The following is an 18,741-nucleotide window of genomic DNA, read 5'->3' on the forward strand; positions in this document are numbered from 1 at the left end:
AGGTTCCGGTTGATGAAGGTGTGTTCTTCTCTGGTTTGGCCTATTTGTAGCTTCTCCATGTCTCCCTCAGGTTCTGGTCTAGGTTGCCCATCTTGTTAGGCATCTAGGTCTGCTAAGAATATGCTGGCTGCGTCTCGGGATCTCTTCCTTAGGGCTAGGCTGGTGTTGTCGCATTCTGCCGCGGTTTCCCGGTCTCCGTGGATAGTCCCGATCGAGCCATCTTCCGCTGTGAACTTCATCAGGAGGTATTTGGTGAAGATTACAGCTGAGAGGTCATTCATAGTTTTTCTTCCAAGGATGACGTTATAAGCGGTGGAGTCTTTGAGGATTACAAATTCGGATAGTATTATCTTTTTCTGGTCTCTTTTTCCTATGGTGAGGGGGAGGATAATGGAGCCATCTGGTTTGAAGAAGTTATCCCCTAGCCTGGTTACTCCATTGCGGTGTGTTTGGAGGTTGCCATCATGGAGTCCGAGTTTGTCGAAAGCTTCTCTGAAAAGGATGTTGGAGTCTGCTCCTGTGTCGACTAGTATTCTTCTGACCAGCCCGGTTCTGATCCTTGCCAAGATAACGAAGGGGGCATCCTCCGCCGAGGTGCCATGCTAGCAGTCCTCGGGGGAGAATGTTATTTCTTTATCGGTAACGTTTGAGTCTTGTTGTCTAACTGCCAGTATTTTGAGGTCCTTTTTTAGTGCCAATTTCGATTTCCCCGGGACGTCTTTACCTGTGATGATGTTCACGATAATGGTTGGGTCGGCTTCCGGGCTTTCTCTGGGGCCTTGTTTTTGTGTTCTTGGGTTACGTCCTTCTCTCTCGGGTGATCATTCTTTTTTCGCGCGTCTTGGTTCCCTGATGAATCTGGTGAACTCGGGGAGTTTGCCGTCTCATATAGCTTGCTCGAGGGCGTCCTTTAAGTCGAAGCAGTCTTGCGTCCTATGTTGGTATCCTCGGTGATAGTCGCAATATAAGGTTTTGTTGCCGCCCGTTCTTTCCTTTAGCTGTCGGGCCTTCGGGAGGATGCCTCGATCTGCTATTTGATGGTATATTTCGGTGATCGGCGCAGTTAGTGGTGTGTAATTGGAGAATTTTCTGACTCTGGGGGGTCGGTTTGTGTTTACCGGCTTATGGTGTTCCTTCTGATTCTCTCTGGGGGTAGGGTTATGTCGGGTTGCTGGCGAGCCGTGTTGTGCGCTGCCGTGTTGCCGTTTATTGGCAGCTACGACCTGGCTTACTTCTTCGTCGTTTATGTACTCTTTTGCGACGCCTTGTATTTCGTGCATCGTCCATACTGGTTTGGTAGTGAGGTATTTTCGGAAGTCTTCATTCATGAGTCCGTTTGTAATGCAGAGGCTTGCGACTGAGTCTGTGAGCCCATCGACTATCAGGCACTCGTCGTTGAATCGGTCGAGATATTTTCTTGTGGACTCGTCATGTTTCTGTGTGACTCCCAATAGGCTGATGGGGTGTTTGGCCTTGGTGATTCTTGTGGTGAATTAGGCCATGAACCTCCGTGATATGTCGCGAAAACTGGCTATGGACCCATTGGGGAGGACATTGAACCATTTGATTGCTGGTCCGGCTAGGGTTACTGGGAAGGCTCTGCATCAAACGGCGTCGGTGGCGCCTTCTAGGTTCATTCTGGCCTCGAAGGCCGTTAAGTGCTCCTGGGGGTCATTGGTTCCGTCGTATTTCATATCCGTGGGTTTATCAAAGCCTTTGGTGAGTTTCGCTTTCAAAATTCTCTCTGTGAAGGGGGTGGCTTCCATTATCACGTGGTCGTTTCTCGTGCGTTTGGTTTCTCGGTATCGTCGGTCGTCATCCGTGTGAGCAGGATCGCGGGAGACACTGCGGTTGTACCTCTTGTTGTGTCGCCGTTCGGGTGTTCTGTCGTGTCTTAGGTCACGCGAGGCGCTTCTATCGTGTCTCTTGTCGTGTCGCCGTTCTGGCGATCTGCCGTGTCTTAGGTCACGCGAGGTGCTTTTATCGTGTCTCTTGTCGTGTCGCCGTTCTGGCGATCTGCCATGGCGAGATCTTGATCTGGAGGTCGCGTGACTTCCGTTTTCGGCGTTGTGCTTTTCCTTGGTGGCAACCCGGCCTTCGAGTTCCTGTACTCGGTGGCAGAGTCCTTGGATTATCTGGGCTGACTTGTCTTCCGAATTTTCGGGATGTCGTGTTTTTGTGATGACGGGGCCGTTCTCATTGTTATGGATGGCGCTTGCTATCCTTCCGTGGAGTACGGCTTCTTGGTGTTCGGGAGTAGGGTTTCTTGTTCTGGAGTCATCTTGGTGGCTAATGAAATGCTCTTCAAGTCCGTCTTCCATTCCAACTCAACCGGTGCCAGTTTCCACAGACGGCGCCAATGTACAAGATGTCTCTGGTACGGGTTGAGAGATGGATCGAGAACTTGCGGGTTGAGGCAGATGCCGGATCACTTGAGTGGAGCAATGGGGGGAGGTACCTGCAAAGACACTCCGATGCTCAAGTCAGAATGGATCTGAGAGGTATAAGAGATGTGGAATGAGTGAATACTTGGAGGGACTTGGGTCCTCTATTTATAAGTGATGGTAGCTGTCTTAACTTATCTTGTTTGGCCAAGATAAGGGGGACGTTTGAATTTGAAAGTTTGTTAGAAACTCTAGTGGGCCGGTTCGGGCCTTCTAGAAGGGTTTGGTGGGTCGAACCCGGGTAGCCGGATTCGGGGACTATCCTGGGTGTAGGATCCGTGAGCCGGATCCGTAACAGTTTATAAAAAAAAGAGAGATTTGGCGGGTTTGGTCCGTCAACCCGCCAGCCTATCGTTAGGCGGGAAGGGGGAGGAATTCAGTACTGTCTCACTAGGCAGGGCGGGGCGGTCCAATCTGCTTGATGACACGCTTTTGGCGGGACAGGGCGGGCTTCCCCGTTCGCCACCCCTAATGAAAAGACGGACATAAGTACATACCCCATGAAACCTATTAAATATACACGCAAATATAAAATTACTAATTTATCCTAATTTAAATAGGTAAATAGTATAAATTGATACTTTTTAGTATAAAAGCAATAATAAAAGTTATTAATTAAGTTAATTACATAATTAAAAAATTATGAATAATTTTTTAAATAATTAAAAAATGAGATCATTATTTTTATATATTACAAAGTTTATGAAAAAAATTTTGGATAATAAATAAGTTCTCAATAGATTATACATTAGTCCTGTAAAAAAAATTAATAATTAATACATAAGATATTATTATTTATGTACTAATATAATATATATTATCGATTATTAAGTTTATAATTAATTTTTAGCCCAATTTTTGGTAACTTATTAAATGCTGAATATTTTGTATCTAACTAATTTTATTTTTGTTATTAAAATTAAAAAAAGATGAGTTGTTAATCAATTCTAAATTTAAATTTAGATTTGAGTAAGAAAATAAAATTATTTTAAATTTTATCTCACTAACTATAATTAATTTTAAGATAAGAAATTATTTTTTACATCATATATATTATAGGATAGTATGGTTATTTGCTATTTTTTAACGGTAAATATTGTCAAATAAAATGGTATAAGAAATTAGAAAGAAATGTATTTATCAGTTCCAGAAATATTAATTTATTTTTCAATAGAATAAATTATATATTGAATAACAAAAGTTGTTATTCGCTTCTCTTCACACTTATTAATACTTAACGATGGTGTTTCGGTATATTATTTTACCAAGAAATATTAATCTATCTAATAACTTTTGTAATGACATAAGTTTATAAATTTAAAAATTTAAAAATCATTTCATAAAATGTGAAGTTTCAACAACTAATAATGTTGATCATATTGTTTTAACTTCAAAAATGAATACGATACCAACAAATAAAATTGTCCCAGGTAAATTTCAACAAAGACAAAAGTCTATAAGTATTTTTATTAATAAGAAATTAATCTATTTTAAAGACAAATACAATTTTTTTTACGGATTTTCTAACTCGACAAGTCGAGGACTAATTCACCACATATTGATGCTCTATCTATTAAGGGCCTGCTGTTAACTAATGAATTGTTATACACACAAAGCGAGATTCGAACTCCAAATATTTGTTTAAACGGACAAATGAGATGACTATTCAACCAATCCAAATTAATCGAAACAAATACTAATTATTTTTAATATTTTTAAATTATAAAATATTTATAATAATAATTACTATATAATTTTCATTTAATTTTTTAATAAATTTTTTTTATGTAATTTTATATATCATCCTGTGCAGAGCACAGTAACATACACTAATAAATCTAGAAAAAACAAAAGCGATCAAAAGATCAAATCTAGAAAATAAATAGCTAAATACCTGAAGTATATGTATTTAGCTAATGTTTGTAGCAATCAAAAGACATGTAGCAAATACTGAAACAGTGAAACACATAAGTTAGATTGAGAACAAATTAAAAAAAAACATATGCTATATAGCAAAGCAGATTTAGAACAAATAAAAATTAACAAAATAGATTTAAGAGTAACAAAAAATATATACTATTAACAACAAAGAATTAATTTTTTGAGAAAAGAAAGATACTTTCATAAAATAAAATTATTGGTCGGAATATAAAATGAAAAAAGTATTAACATATAACAAATGATATCTGATGCAATAGAGTTATATAAATTTGTCATTGAAATCAAACAACAATAACCTCAACTTGTGACAGAATCATTTGCACTTTTCAAAAGTTTAGGAAAAACTAAATTTAAAAAAAAAAAAAAAGAGAAAAGACTAATGCTAAAACTGTATTTGAATGAAACATTTTTAATTTTTAAACTCAACAAAAATAAATAACATACTAAAAAGTATATTTTAATTTTAGCAATATTTTTAAATTTTTGTCAAATTTGCATAGAGCATATACTAATTAATTTATTATATCATATATAGAAAATATAACCTTATTCTAACCTTCTAACTAATTTCAATTATTATAATTATATTCTTAAAAAATCTTATGACTCAAAAGATAAAATAAGATGTAAACTGACATAATATAATTATAGAATTAAATAATAATATTAATGTGACACACTTTTATGTATGTGCAGAACAGAAATTCAGTATTGAACGATGAAACGACAGATCAAAAGAAAATGGTTAGATTATGCATGAGACGTGAATGAATTACTGTAACTAAGTTAAACAAATTCCAATGGTGGTAACCTTTGAATTTAACTAACAAAATCACAAACTAAAGAAGGCTCAGCATATTTTTATTATAGCAGAGTTTAAAAATGATAATAAAGTACTAAAAGAGTAAAAGGTGGCAGATAATTACTTAACACATCTTCTAGGCATGCCTACGTAGAATTGATAACATTACACCAAAATATTGAGAAATAGAACAACGAAGAGAGTGGGTACTGCTTACAACCTCATTAAGTTGGTATACATAATCATTTCATTGTCTGAGTTTACATAGAATTTGAGAACAGTTACATCTCTAAAATACGGCTGCTCCAGTATTAGAGAGCAAGAGTGAGGAGACCAAAAAATTAGAAAACACAGTAATAATTAATAATAATAATTAAGCATAATGAATCTAATTAATTATTTAAAATACAAAAAATTGAATAACCATATAAATTTGTTCTGCTCTAAGCATACTTAAGCATCATATTAAACAGTAAATCATTATAAAAAGGAAAAATAATAAATACTTAAACAGTAAATCATTTAGCACTTCAGTAGTCTTTAACTACTGTTTTACTTTGTCTATATAATAATTTCTAGCAGAGATCTTTTAACATTCATTTTCATATAGCTCATTAGTCTCAAATTCTCAAAATTGTAGGTATAATAATTTGTAACAGAGATCTCATTTTAACATTTATTTTCATGTAGTTCACTGGTCTCAAATTTTCATGGTTTTCGAATTTTATTGACTAACATTAGTTTTAAATGTAAAATCACCAAAAGAAACCATTTAAATAAAGAAGCCATTTTGAATGTTGTGACATCTATTAATTTCAAGATGTGTAAGTTCCTTGCATCCCGTAGCAATTACTTCCAAATCCTTGTGATTTGGGAAATAACACTGAGTATTAAATTTCTTAACTTTTTGCATTCATTACCAATGGCAAACAAACCTCTGGAATTAATCATTATTCAAAAAAATGATATTATTAACTACAGCAGAAAAAAAATGATAGAATTCTTGGCAGAATCCAAAATTTAACAGTTGGAGACATGAGAAAAGATTGTGCAATTGTATGCAACACTTAAGGGTAATGTAAATGGAACCAAATAAACAATATAGCTAAGCTTATCTCACTAAATGTGTTTGAACAACATCAAAGCAGTATCAACATTATAAATAACATGTTAAATCATATAATGATTGGTTGCAAGATAATAGTTGAAAGACGCAATGCATCATATTAAATTTTTATATAAATGCTATTTTCTATAATGTTATAAAAAGGAGTCCATATAAATATATATTATTGTCTATGTTGTTACAAAATAAATTTGGTGTTGACACAACAAAATTATAAGAAAAAAAGAAAACAAAAAAAACTTGAAAACTTAAGTGTTATTAGCTTATTATATAATCTTACTTTGATCTTTTTTTATATATTATTATATTATATATAACAGATAGATAAATAGTGCAATAAACCTACTAATGGATAAATAAACAATCTAGATTTTTGTATTTAGTTTAAATTTTAAATAAATTTAGGGATATTTAATTGTTTGGAGTAAATATAATGTATTCTCTTGCCTCCAATCTAGGAAATTAATTTTTCTTCCAGCAATTAGTCTAATATTATTTTTCTCTTAAAATTTTTGTTTCTCTTCAATAAACCAAAACATATTTCTCTCTTCCTCTTGCTTTTTCGTTTATTGGCTAATTGTTGGGTAAAAAAAATCAATTCTCAATTTTTACTTTTTTCTTGATAAAAATTTATCCATAATATTTGTATGAGTAAGAAATATCCACGTCATGGAGGCGCTAGTTCTCCTAAGAGTATGGTAAAAGTTTAAGCTCAATTTGTATTTCGGCATAACAATTCTCGCTTATATAAATGATTGGATTAGAATGAACTTCCTTGAGTTTCCTTTCCTCAATTCAAAAAGGGGACTATTTATAAAGAGCATTAGATATTACAATGTTCATCAAAGCTAAATAGGGTTAATAAAACCATTATGATAAAAAGAACAAAAATATTATTCGTATACCAAAATCAGCCACCAATGTATTTGTGTATAAATACATGTATGGTTTAATTTATTTTTAATGTATATCTGTATTCTAACATGTATTTTATACTGGTAGCTGATTTTAGTATATACGTAGCATAGTCGTAAAAAGAAAGCATACAACACATGACAATCATTTATCAGGCACTATGTTGTTCTCTGAAGAAGAGTTGAGGTAAGTGATAACAAGATCAGCTGCTTTACAACCTGAGGCTATTGCTTTGCCAACTGAGAGCCCACCTTTGTGGTTACCTGCCAATTTATTCATTTAAAGCAAATCAGAATTTAAATTATTGTACAACTCATCAATTTTTATAGGGAAAATTATACTCGCCTCTCTTGGGATCTGGTAAAATTTAACTGACTCTCTTCTATCTTTTACAACATACACCCAATACCCTCTTATATTTTGTAAAATATAACACTAATATTCCTATAAATATGACAACACAAACCTGGACAAACAGAATCATGATGAATTTCACTAAACCTTAGGAAAGTTAGCTAATGCACAGTTTTATATGATGTTATCCTTATAAGAATTGGATAGAAGAGATCTGCATAGAATTTTAGCATTTACAACTTTGCATAAATGCACTTGTGGCTTCATCTGACCTCAACAAAAATTTGTGTGTTTAGTTTAGGTTAGAGCCACCATAAACTTGTGAATGCAAGCAATGATTTCTACCAACCATAAATTATGTAGTTGAATAATTATACCAACTGTAAATTAGCAATCATTTCTTTTACAATTGGTAGAATTATACTTTAACAATCAAATCTTTACCAAAAGAAGTTACCTGCATAGAAAAATCCAGGAAGATCTTTTTCCATTTTGTCAATAGCTTGAAGAACTAATGCATAGTTACGCCCATACAAAGGAAAGCCTTTGCTCCAATAGAAATGGCTGCCATTAAATGTAATATGTAAGAACACTAAGTAGAGTTTACACCAAAAAGAAATCGATGACGTGACATACTTGACAAATGTGGGCTCTCCCTCTGCTCCCAACAAGTTTCTCAGGTCAGAAGTCACAATGCTCTTAAGCTCATCACTGCAGTGAACAAGAATGAGTAGGCAAAAAGGAGAGAAAAAGAAAAGAATATATGCGGTTTTCCAGAAACATATGATTATAACTATGATATAAAGTACGTTGAAGCTTTTGCGAGATCCGTGTTTCTTGTCCCCCCTATAAAGGTGGTGTAGAGATGTAAATCACTGGGTGCACGATCTGGAAACATCATAGAGGAAAAAAGTGTACCTGTTGAGAAAAATTATTAATCAGACATGTCAGAAAATATTTTAGGCTATTGAGGTTTGATTGAGGAATAGACTTATGGAAGAAGTACCAAGAGTTTTTAAACCATTTTGTTGCTCTTTTGAAGGAACAAGAACTCCAAATCCCTCAAGGGGTCTCTTAACATTCTCCTTTCTAAAGGTGGTGATTATGACCGAGAGTGGCACATAGGTCACCTACAATAAGAATTGTGAGATACTTTTGGAAAACTCTAACAAATGGAAAGTAGTAAAGGCACAATCTAATTAGTTCATATTTATGGGAACATCCTCTAAAATATAGATGATGCACAAACTCCAATTAAAACATGGTAAGCATTCAAATTCACAAGCAAATGGATTTTTCTAGGCTATAACACTCTGTGATAGGCCAGACCAAGTTGTAATGGTGAAAGAAGAGCATAAGATGTCACCCTATATACACTAAACATTAAAATTTGAAGTGAACTAACCGAAGTGCAGATCAACTTGAAAAATATTGTGTACCTCAGGAAGAAAATTAAGTGGGAACGGGGTTGCCCTTTTTGTGATCTTCATCTCCTTGACATTAGATAGGGGAGCCTAAGTACAACAAAAGTAACAACTTACAATGTGTAATAAGTTCCACAAAAACTGTGTAATGAAATAAAATTACCGGCATTGTGCTCAACAAAATTAAAGTTTTTCTTTCCTTTTATAGCAGATAAGATGGTGTGACAGAGAAATTTTCTATTAGTATAGGATTACATTAGGAATTATCCTTAAGTCCATACCATTTTACATTAGTCTTTGAAGTACTCATAGAGCATATTCAAAAGCCTGTGCCATGGTGCATGCTTTTTGCCAATAATATCGTCCTTATGGGAGAATCAAGGAAACACCTAAATAAGAAGTTTGATTTATGGAGATAAGTTCTAGAAGTGTATGGTCTGCGCATAAGCCGTAGCAAGACAGAATATATGGAATGTAAGTTCGGCCGCCGAAAAGAAAACCCTAATACAGAGGTGAAGATTGGAGAAAACATCCTACGAAAAGTTAAAAATTTTAAGTATTTTTGGTGTATCATAAGGATAATGGAGGATTGAACAGGATGTAAATAATAGGATTTAGGCAAGTTGGTCAAAATGGTGGAGTGCGTTTGGTTTCATATGTGAAAAAAATGTCTTTAAAACTTAAAGATAAATTCTACCGCACTGCTATCAGATTGGTTATGCTTTATGGTATAGAGTGTTGGACAGTCAAAGAGGAGCACGAACATAAGTCAAGTGTGGCAGAAATTAAGATGTTGAGTTAGATGAGTGGTCATACGCGATTGGATAGAATAAGGGGCGAAGATATAAGAGAGAGAGTTGGAGTAGCACCTATCGTGGAAAAGATAGTAAAATCGCGTCTCAGGTGGTTTTGACATGTGAGAAGAAGACCGACAGAGCACCTAGTTAAGAGGATGGTTGAGATGGAAGATGGACAAAGGGTGAAAGGCAGACGAAGACCTAGGAAGACTATTCATGAGGTAGTCAAACGAGATCTACATATAAACAGTTTCTCTGTAGACATAATACATGATAGAGTTCAATAACGTCGTTCGTCGTTTGATCTATATAGCCGACCTCACCTAGTGGACAAGGTTTTGTTGTTGTTGTATGGCAGATAAGCCTTTCCCTGACTTCCCTTTTTTGAACTATTTCGGAAGGAGGAAGAGGGAAGCTAAGAAAAATTATTAAGTGAAAAATATTTAAACAATATTTAGATTTCATAGTTTAACTGCACACATGGCTTATGGTAGACCAATATAACATTTTATGTATAAACCTAACCTCACCTAATGGGATATCAATGTCAAAGTAAAAAGTGATAACAACAAAAAAAACCATACTAACCGTCATAATTACAGCATCAACACCTTCTATGTTTTGGTTGGAAGCACAAGAAATAGACCAATTTTGTGATGAAGAACTTCCATCATGATTGTACGCTAATGTCAAAACCTTTGAATTTAATTTAAGGTCATCTTGACCGAGCTCTTTGCACAATGCATCAGTCAGTGTCTGCACTGGATAAAATTACATAATGAAGGAAGAGACGTTGCTAAACATACAAATTTGATATTCAATGTTATGTCTCTAATCAGGCAAAACACGTTTGTTTGTTTGTCCCCCCCCCCCCCCCCTCCCCTCTTTTTTCATAGAGAAGAAATATTTGCACAATGAGTCAATACCTGCATCCCACCCAAGAAAGAAAATGAACCACGCTTGTGCTTGTCTTTTCTTGATGCAATCTTTACCTTCCTTTGACTAGTTTTATCCGGTTTAGAAAATAACTTTGACTTCAAAGCTCCAGTTATAATGGAGCCAAACCTGAAACGTATAGGGTACACAAACATTACTCAAAATATATAAATAAAAATGATGTTTTCATATCTAGGAAAGACTCATGCTAAACTCCCATATTCAAATTTCAATTCTTTGTAGCTAAAAGGCTAAGTTATGTAGAATGTGCAAATTTTCGGGTGGCAACTCTTTCCCCTGAACAAGTACTAAATCAGATTGTTTCTGTTATTTTGAATTGAGCACTTACCACTTGGCTAAACTATATAGTCAACAGTTTGGGTGCAACTAAGGCTACTAAAGTGCAAAAAGGCTGAAAAGCCACAGTTGAACATTATACAATACATGGAATACAAATGAACAAATAAACATGAATTTGAAATTGCCTACAGAGAAAGAGTCATGGCTTTTGCACATATATGGCAAAAATGATTCAGATAGTTCACCAGGTCCCTGTGCAATGAGGACACAACTTTGTCATATCAAAAAAATCATTATAGCCATTCCTTATTATATTCTTTAATATAACACCAATGAGTTTGGAAACAGTATACAGCTGAGAGGGAGTCAGGACTCTATAGTTCATATTATATTGATTTCAAGGGAAAAGATCAACTAGAATATAGTTTTGAGCTAAAAATATCAGGCATCATTGACTCCATTAATTTTTAATTTAACAGCACTACATGCAAGTGTAATACCTCTTCTCCAAATCCCATAGCTCTGGGAAAGTATGGCATATCTGTTTGAAATATATGAAGGAAGCAAATTAGATTCAAAAACTCAAAAGATAGGGCAATTAAAGCTTTTGTCCCAACTGGTTAAATTATAAAATCTTAAGGTTTGACCAGCATTTTGACCAAGTTTCCATGGTATCATGCTTGTGAGTGCGCAAATGTTCTGTTTGAACGCAGTAGTCACGTGATTTATTTTTAGGACACCATTAGTCAGTCGTTAATATGAGTTGAAAAGATTAAGAAATAGGTGTGTGTCTGTGTGTGAGAGAGAGAGAGAGAGAACAAAAGCTTGCTCCTATTGATATTGAAGTGTGTATTATATATAAGTGAGAATTTTCTAGGAGAGTGCTTAGTGTCTATACAACTAATTCCTAGGACTGCCTAGTTTCTATGTAGTCAACTAATTCCTTGGTATATAAATTATAGAATTTGAAGAACAACAGACTAAGATATTATATCCAAAATCAGTTACAACCAAATTCATATTGAAAAGCCTGAAATATGAACTACTGTAGAAATATTTCAAATTCTGAGAATGAACTCACAGAAAGAGATTCCGGATCTGCTGCACTTGTACCACCTACAAAAGGATCAATAAGATAGTCCACGACCTTCAAACAATTTGTTATAAGAAGACAAAAGCCACATCAGTCCACGCAAAGAATACTATGCACCAGGAATTGTATGCACAGTAAGCATTTAACATGTTAGAAATTAGCAGAAAAATTACACACGGGTGATGGTAATGCCATGTGGTGTATACCTCTTGCCCAAAATGACGTTCAAAGAAACTACCAACGCTGAAAGAAAGAAAATAAAAGGTCATCAGAGGATACCATTTTCGACATATGGTACAATATAAAGTACGGATAAATCTGTTAAAAAAAAAAGTACAGAGAAAGCAAGGGTCTTCTATAGAACTTGATGTGAATAACTTAGATTATCGCACCTTTCTGTGTAATTTTCATCACACACACTAGAAGGGTCACTTCTCTTCCACATAAATGGTTCAAAAATTAGCTGGATCTGCAAATTATAGAAAATCAGCAGGCAAGCTTATATATTTTTAATGGTGAATACATGACTAGGTTTTACCAGCTATATTTAGAGCAGGTAATCAACATCACCAATAGAAATAAAAGGACAGCAAAAAAATAAGCTCTAATTTATCTTCTATATAAATCACTCCCTCATCCAAATTATGTCTAGAACTTTATCTTATTTTCTAACTTAGGTTTCAATGTCGTAGAGTGCATCTCATTTTAGATTCCCAAGTTTGGTATTCTTAGAGAGCAAGCAAGAACTTTTCATCTGCAAACAATTGCGAGAATGAAATATATCTAAAATGTGCAAACATCAGATGATGAAAGCTCAAGTTCATGAGATGTTGAATGTTGAAAAGTAATCGTGAACACCGAGAAGACTAACATGAGATACCTGCATATTAGGGGGTGGGAAAATCTTCTGTGTGCCAGGTAGGTTGAGGCGTTGAGCTATAAACTATTGTTTGGTTTGATTGAAAAATATTGAAGGAAACTAAGACCTACACCTGGTCTTCACCAATCTAGGAAACAGCCTAGGATAGTTAGCATGAGCAAACCTGTTGAAGGTATTAGATAAGGACAGAGTTCATATCGGATATTTTTGAGTTCTAAAGAATATGTATGACAGAGAAATAACTAGTGATCATCTGCGTGGAGGTGCATCAGTGTTTTCTGTACCAATAAAGTCACACCATAGGTCTAATTTTTGAGCTTATAACCTTATATCTCTTTTTGGACATACTTGTCACATCCCAGAGCTAGTGCCACCAAAGGTCAACTAATATACCATGCATATCCCAAACCCTCAGATTGATTTCAGTCTTGAGATTCATGATTTACTTAAACTATTAAACTACATTTTGCAAACATTGGAAAATGTTCTGACAGCTGCCAAACAAATTAAAAAAGAAAAAAGATACACAAAGATTTCCCCAAATCTGAACACTTTGTAAAATGTTACAGTGGGTATCAAATGATATTAAAAAATGTGTGTGTGTATGTGTGTGTGTGTGTGTGTGTGTGTGTGTGTTGTTAGTATATGTAGGTAGCATTACTAATATACAAAATGTTGCAAGAACATGACAGTTAAAATTCCATAAGCTTGGAAGCAGGAAGATCCTTAGGTATGTTCTGGGAAAGGAACCTTTGAGCGTGCAGACAGGAGTTGCGTCTTCAGTAGTGCAGCAGGATTTGTTGGTACCTTTGAAAATGTTGCCACATTTCATACTTAATTGTGAGAAATAGATAGCCAAAAAGCATGGAAACCCATTTAACAGTTATAGTAGTTGAAAAAGAAACCGATAATTTAGAAAACCAAAACTTGTATGCAAGACATACCAGAACTGGTTTTCCGTTTTTCGCAATATAGCGCTTATGCTGTGAGTTTGGCTGTAATGATAAAAAGAATATCATTTATAACCAGAATAAAGATTCAATAAATATTATTAAAGTTCCAATTCCAACAACAAAATCAAAATTATAAGTCAAAGAGCTGAGGCTCAAATAGATAGAGTTTAGAAAGAGGCCAGCAGTCAAAGATAAATGAAAGAGAGGCTTAGTAATATGAAATTGTATTCTTGTACGTTTAATTCTCCAAGATAGAAGATTCTTACAAACTGTTGCTTTCCTTGAAGGCCAAGAGCTTCAATCAATTCTTTAACCTCCAATTCACTTGCAGTCTGCACAATGCAAATAAATTTACAACGAAATAGCAAGAACTTCTGGCATTGAAGCATGTGTAGAACAAATTAAACTAATTACAACATACAACTTACAAGCCCTCCTCTAAAACAAAATGTGCTCTTCAAACAAAGTTCACATAAATAATTGTTGATGCAAAGATCAAAGTTGTGAAACTTTATAGAGACCAAATTGCTAGGTAGTATGATTCATGTTCATATGTAAGGACACATAAGTTACTTAGGAGTAGTTTGTTAGAAGTTAGAACCTATTAGTTAGCAAGAAGTTATGATTATAACTCTTCTTCTTTGTACCCTATAGGTTCTGTGCAGAGTTTCCCCGGATTTTCTTCAGTTCCTCAATACATTGCAGGGAACTCCCAATTCAATACACTTCTAGTTATCTCTATCTTCAATCTACTGATGATATAAGCTAAAAAAATGCCAATAAAAGGATACTTTATTGAAACAAACTTAGTAGAAACAAGCATTGACACAAATGACATGTTTTAAGAATGTTTCAAAAAGTTTTGGCAGAGACATGATAAAATAAAAATCTTGAACATATACATATGCATCCATGTCCTATCATTTTAAGATTTTTCTGTGTCTAGCTATCCGGGCCCATGTCAAAGTAATGTGGAGTGTCCAAGTCAGTATCTATGGGTCATAGCTAACACATATTGTAGCTTTTAATTTTTAAGTATCTCGGCACACTTGCTACTAGTAAACTTACCATTGTATTAGCTCCCTCATCCCAAACTAGACCATCATGTGAGACACTTTTTAACCTCCCACCAGCTCTTGCTTCAGCTTCGAATACAGTGACATCCAGACCATGTGATTTCAATGTGTAAGCCGCAGCAAGCCCACTTCCACCACAATACAAAGTTAGACAGTGCTAGTTATCGCGACTAAGAAAGAAACAACTTGAAATGACATTTTATCATTCATTTTAAACTCAATTTTAGACACAATAAGTGGCACAATGCTATCAGTGCCCCCACTTGTACTTTAATTCATTATAACTATTATACCAAGGCTACCCATAAGTTCAAGAATTAGCAAATAACTAATTACAAAGATATATAGAAACGATAAAAGCAACAGAAAATTTGATGATACCAAGGAAAGAAGAAGAAAAAACGTACCTTACCCCAGCACCAACAACAGCAACTCTTTTTGCAGATCCTGCAAAACCAACAAGGACCAAGTCAAGGTTTCGATAATTAGGCAATTTGAGGGGGTAGAAAACAATTCAAAATACATCATTAAATAAACAATGGAACTATAACACTGAATTGTGACACATTCTCTGAATTGCGCTTTAGTTCTACACTCAAATGAATACATGCACAAAGATAACGTTTTAATTACTGTTTGAAGTAATAACCAATATCATAATCATAATAATAGGCAGAAATTAGAGAAAATGTGAGCGTTGAGAGAGAGTGAAGGGGGTTACTTGGGTTATCGTGTTCGGCAGAGGAAGCCATGTTTGTGTGCGTTTTGGTGGTTAGCGCACTCAGCAGTTGGGAATTGGGATATGGTCAGTGGTCAAAGCCTCAAAGCTCATATATGTTTTTGGTCTACGCGCCGGGGCAGCATATTCAGTGAATCAGTGATGACTGAAGCTATTCACAATTTCACATGCCAAAAATTCATTTTTAGACTAGTTCTTTATTCTATTTTTTGCTTTATAAATTTAAAATTCTCAAATCTTTTTTAAACAACTAAATTCTCTTCTACTTCTCATGTGTAATTCAGATACAAATATTTTTATAAATATTTTAAGTTTTTTATTTTGATTACAGAATTTTTTTTATAATAATTTCATATTAATAAATTTTATGTGATTTGAATTAAAAATTTACGTCATTGATTAAAAAATGGAAAATGATGATTTTATTTTTATTTTTGATAATGTATTTTATATTATATGTTGTACGAATTTATAAAAAAAATAACATTATCAAAATAGGAGTGATAATATTCATTTAAAAAATTTATAAAGTAATTGTTTATGTGTGTACATATATTGTGCATTGTTAGTTTATATTCATGTGCATTTCTAATTAACTGTTATGTGTATTACTGTTAGCTTAATCTTGTATACATTGCTAGCTAGTTAATTACTGTGTTTATAATTTTCTTTAGAGTGTGTGCATTATATATTTTATCCTATATGCGTTTGCACATATAACTAATTAAATTATGGGTGGGTAACAAAATTCGTCCATAAAAGATATTCATTTTTTAAATAGATTTTTGAATGATTAAATTAGTTATAAAGATAAAATATAAGTTAAATTAATTTTTTCAATAGTCAAATTATAATAATATATCACATTAAGTATTATATGACATAATAATGTAATAGATTAATACTATATATCACAAAATTATTAGTTTATTATTATTAGTTTATATTCATGTCATATCACATGTCACGTGTGCCATATATTCTCTGATATATTATAAGTTTATAACTATATTTAGAATTAAATTAATCTCTAGAAATATACAAATAATTTTCATCTCTAAAATTTTTAAATTGATCAAATTAATTATTATATAAATCTCTTATATTTTTATAATATTAAATTTTTAATATTTTTTAATCCAACTAATTTTATATTAATATCATTTTTTACACTTTAATAAACAAATTATTTTTCAAATAAAATAATAAAAATAATCAAATTATTATAAAATTATTTTTTATTTGTATTTTTAGATTTTATATTTTTGAATTCTAATTCTTTTCTGATAAAATTTTTTATATAAATAATTTTATCAAACTATTTTTAATTAAAATTTTAATCTTTTAGATTTTACTAAATAAAATTATTTTTTATTTGTATTTTTAGATTTTATATTTTTGAATTCTAATTCTTTTCTGGTAAAATTTTTTATATTTTTAGATTTTACTAAATATATATTGTAATTATTTTAAAATTTTAATCTTTTGATTTTACCTAAAATTTAGTTCAATCTATAACTAGTTTTCTATTTTTATCTTTTTATATTTATTTTAGTTCAACTTTTTTTACAAATTAAATTTTAAAAAAACAATTGAAAAGACACAGAGAAATGGGGATAACTAAGTAGTAATAATATTAAAAAAAACTACATTAAGATATTAAGATTCAACGAAAGATCCCACAAATCGGTTTTTAATTATTGAGTTCTATCATATAAGTTAAACAATAACAAAAACTATAAATTTTAAAATAATTACTATACTTATTTAGTAATATTCAAAAATTTAAAATTTTAAGTATATAATTAATAATGGTTTGATAAAATGAACTAAATAAAAAATTTTATCAATTATTTTTATTTTTTTATGTAAAGAGAATTTTGTTTATTAAAATCTAAAAGATAATATTAAAATTAGAAGTATTAAAAATATTAAAAATTTATATAAAGACTAATTTGATTAATTTAAAAATTTTTAGGGATAAAAATGACTTATATGTATATTTTCAAGGGATAATTTGACTCTAAATAAATTTGTCACGTGTCATAGACCTAACACATCTGTCAATTATTTTATGACATGTGGCATTAACCTACCACATGATATTTTATGACATGTGACATTAACCTACCACATCATCATGTTATGTGTCTAACTAATAAAAAAATAAATTTGACTTATATTTTATTTTTTATAGACTAATATGATTAATTTAATTTTTTAAAAACTAATTTATAAAATAAACCATCTTTTAAAGATGAATTTTGACTATTAATCTATTAAATTATACATATATAATTATATGTCCAGCCAAAATGGAGTAGGAGAGAAAATATGACTTTTTTTTATAAATAATTTTTTTTACATTGTCATTATACTGTATATATCTTGAGTACACAGAGTAAAAGATAAATATGCACAAAAATCGAGTACTCTGTAACTAAAATGTATAACACTTTAAAAAAAAGTTATATATTATATATGCGTAGATATATATAAAAAAAAAAAGAATTCATCATGGTGTATCCAAAATATGTTACGAATTGATTTAATTTAATTTTTTTATTTTATCTAATTTTATTTAAATAATTTAAAATTTTAAAATTATAAAATGTTTATAATTTAAATTAATAATTTATTTTAATTCAAAACAAATAAACTTACTCATATTATTATATTTCTATGATCAATAATGTTTGTCATTCAATTTTAAAAAAAAATATCGATTTAAAGTTTTTAAATAAAAAATTGACAATTTAAAATTTTAAGGAAGAATGGATAAAAATACGTAAGAATTTTTACACAATGAATAGATATATACTTTAATTTTTTAATGAGTTATCTGTACACATCAATATTAAGTTCCGTTGTCATTTCTGTCCTTTTATCACCTTAGTGACTTTTCTGGCAGTAATGACTGCCAAGTGACACCTTATTGTGTGACGTAGCCATTTTGATGAC

The 18,741-nt window shown here is 32.2% G+C and overlaps 1 protein-coding gene across 1 annotated transcript; it reads right to left on the reverse strand.

Annotated features, from left to right (window-relative positions):
• Positions 1-7,035: 7,035 nt before the first annotated feature.
• LOC112755123 (protoporphyrinogen oxidase 2) lies at positions 7,036-15,971 on the reverse strand. The gene is made up of 18 exons (XM_025803033.3): positions 15,763-15,971; positions 15,449-15,488; positions 15,034-15,169; positions 14,232-14,297; positions 13,957-14,007; positions 13,763-13,819; positions 12,525-12,601; positions 12,339-12,375; positions 12,121-12,186; positions 11,540-11,580; positions 10,730-10,868; positions 10,392-10,559; positions 9,022-9,096; positions 8,589-8,712; positions 8,392-8,500; positions 8,219-8,293; positions 8,040-8,146; positions 7,036-7,491 (listed from the first exon to the last, which is right to left on the reverse strand). The coding sequence occupies exons 1-18, from the start codon at positions 15,791-15,793 to the stop codon at positions 7,373-7,375; spliced, it is 1,518 nt and encodes a 505-aa protein (XP_025658818.1). The 5' UTR covers positions 15,794-15,971; the 3' UTR covers positions 7,036-7,372.
• Positions 15,972-18,741: the final 2,770 nt, after the last annotated feature.

Source organism: Arachis hypogaea, chromosome 16 (genome assembly GCF_003086295.3).
Source record: "Arachis hypogaea cultivar Tifrunner chromosome 16, arahy.Tifrunner.gnm2.J5K5, whole genome shotgun sequence".
In the NCBI taxonomy this organism is placed as follows: domain Eukaryota; kingdom Viridiplantae; phylum Streptophyta; class Magnoliopsida; order Fabales; family Fabaceae; genus Arachis; species Arachis hypogaea.

What these genes read in the sequence shown, in the direction of transcription:
- LOC112755123 (XM_025803033.3), bottom strand. Translation starts at nt 15,793, where the DNA reads ATGGCTTCCTCTGCCGAACACGATAACCCAA. An exon ending in GTTGTTGGTGCTGGGGTAAG is followed by an intron (nt 15,170 to 15,448) that starts GTACGTTTTTTC and finishes TTGTGGTGGAAG; the next exon opens with TGGGCTTGCTGCGGCTTACA. An exon ending in TTCAAGGAAAGCAACAGTTT is followed by an intron (nt 14,008 to 14,231) that starts GTAAGAATCTTC and finishes TTATCATTACAG; the next exon opens with CCAAACTCACAGCATAAGCG.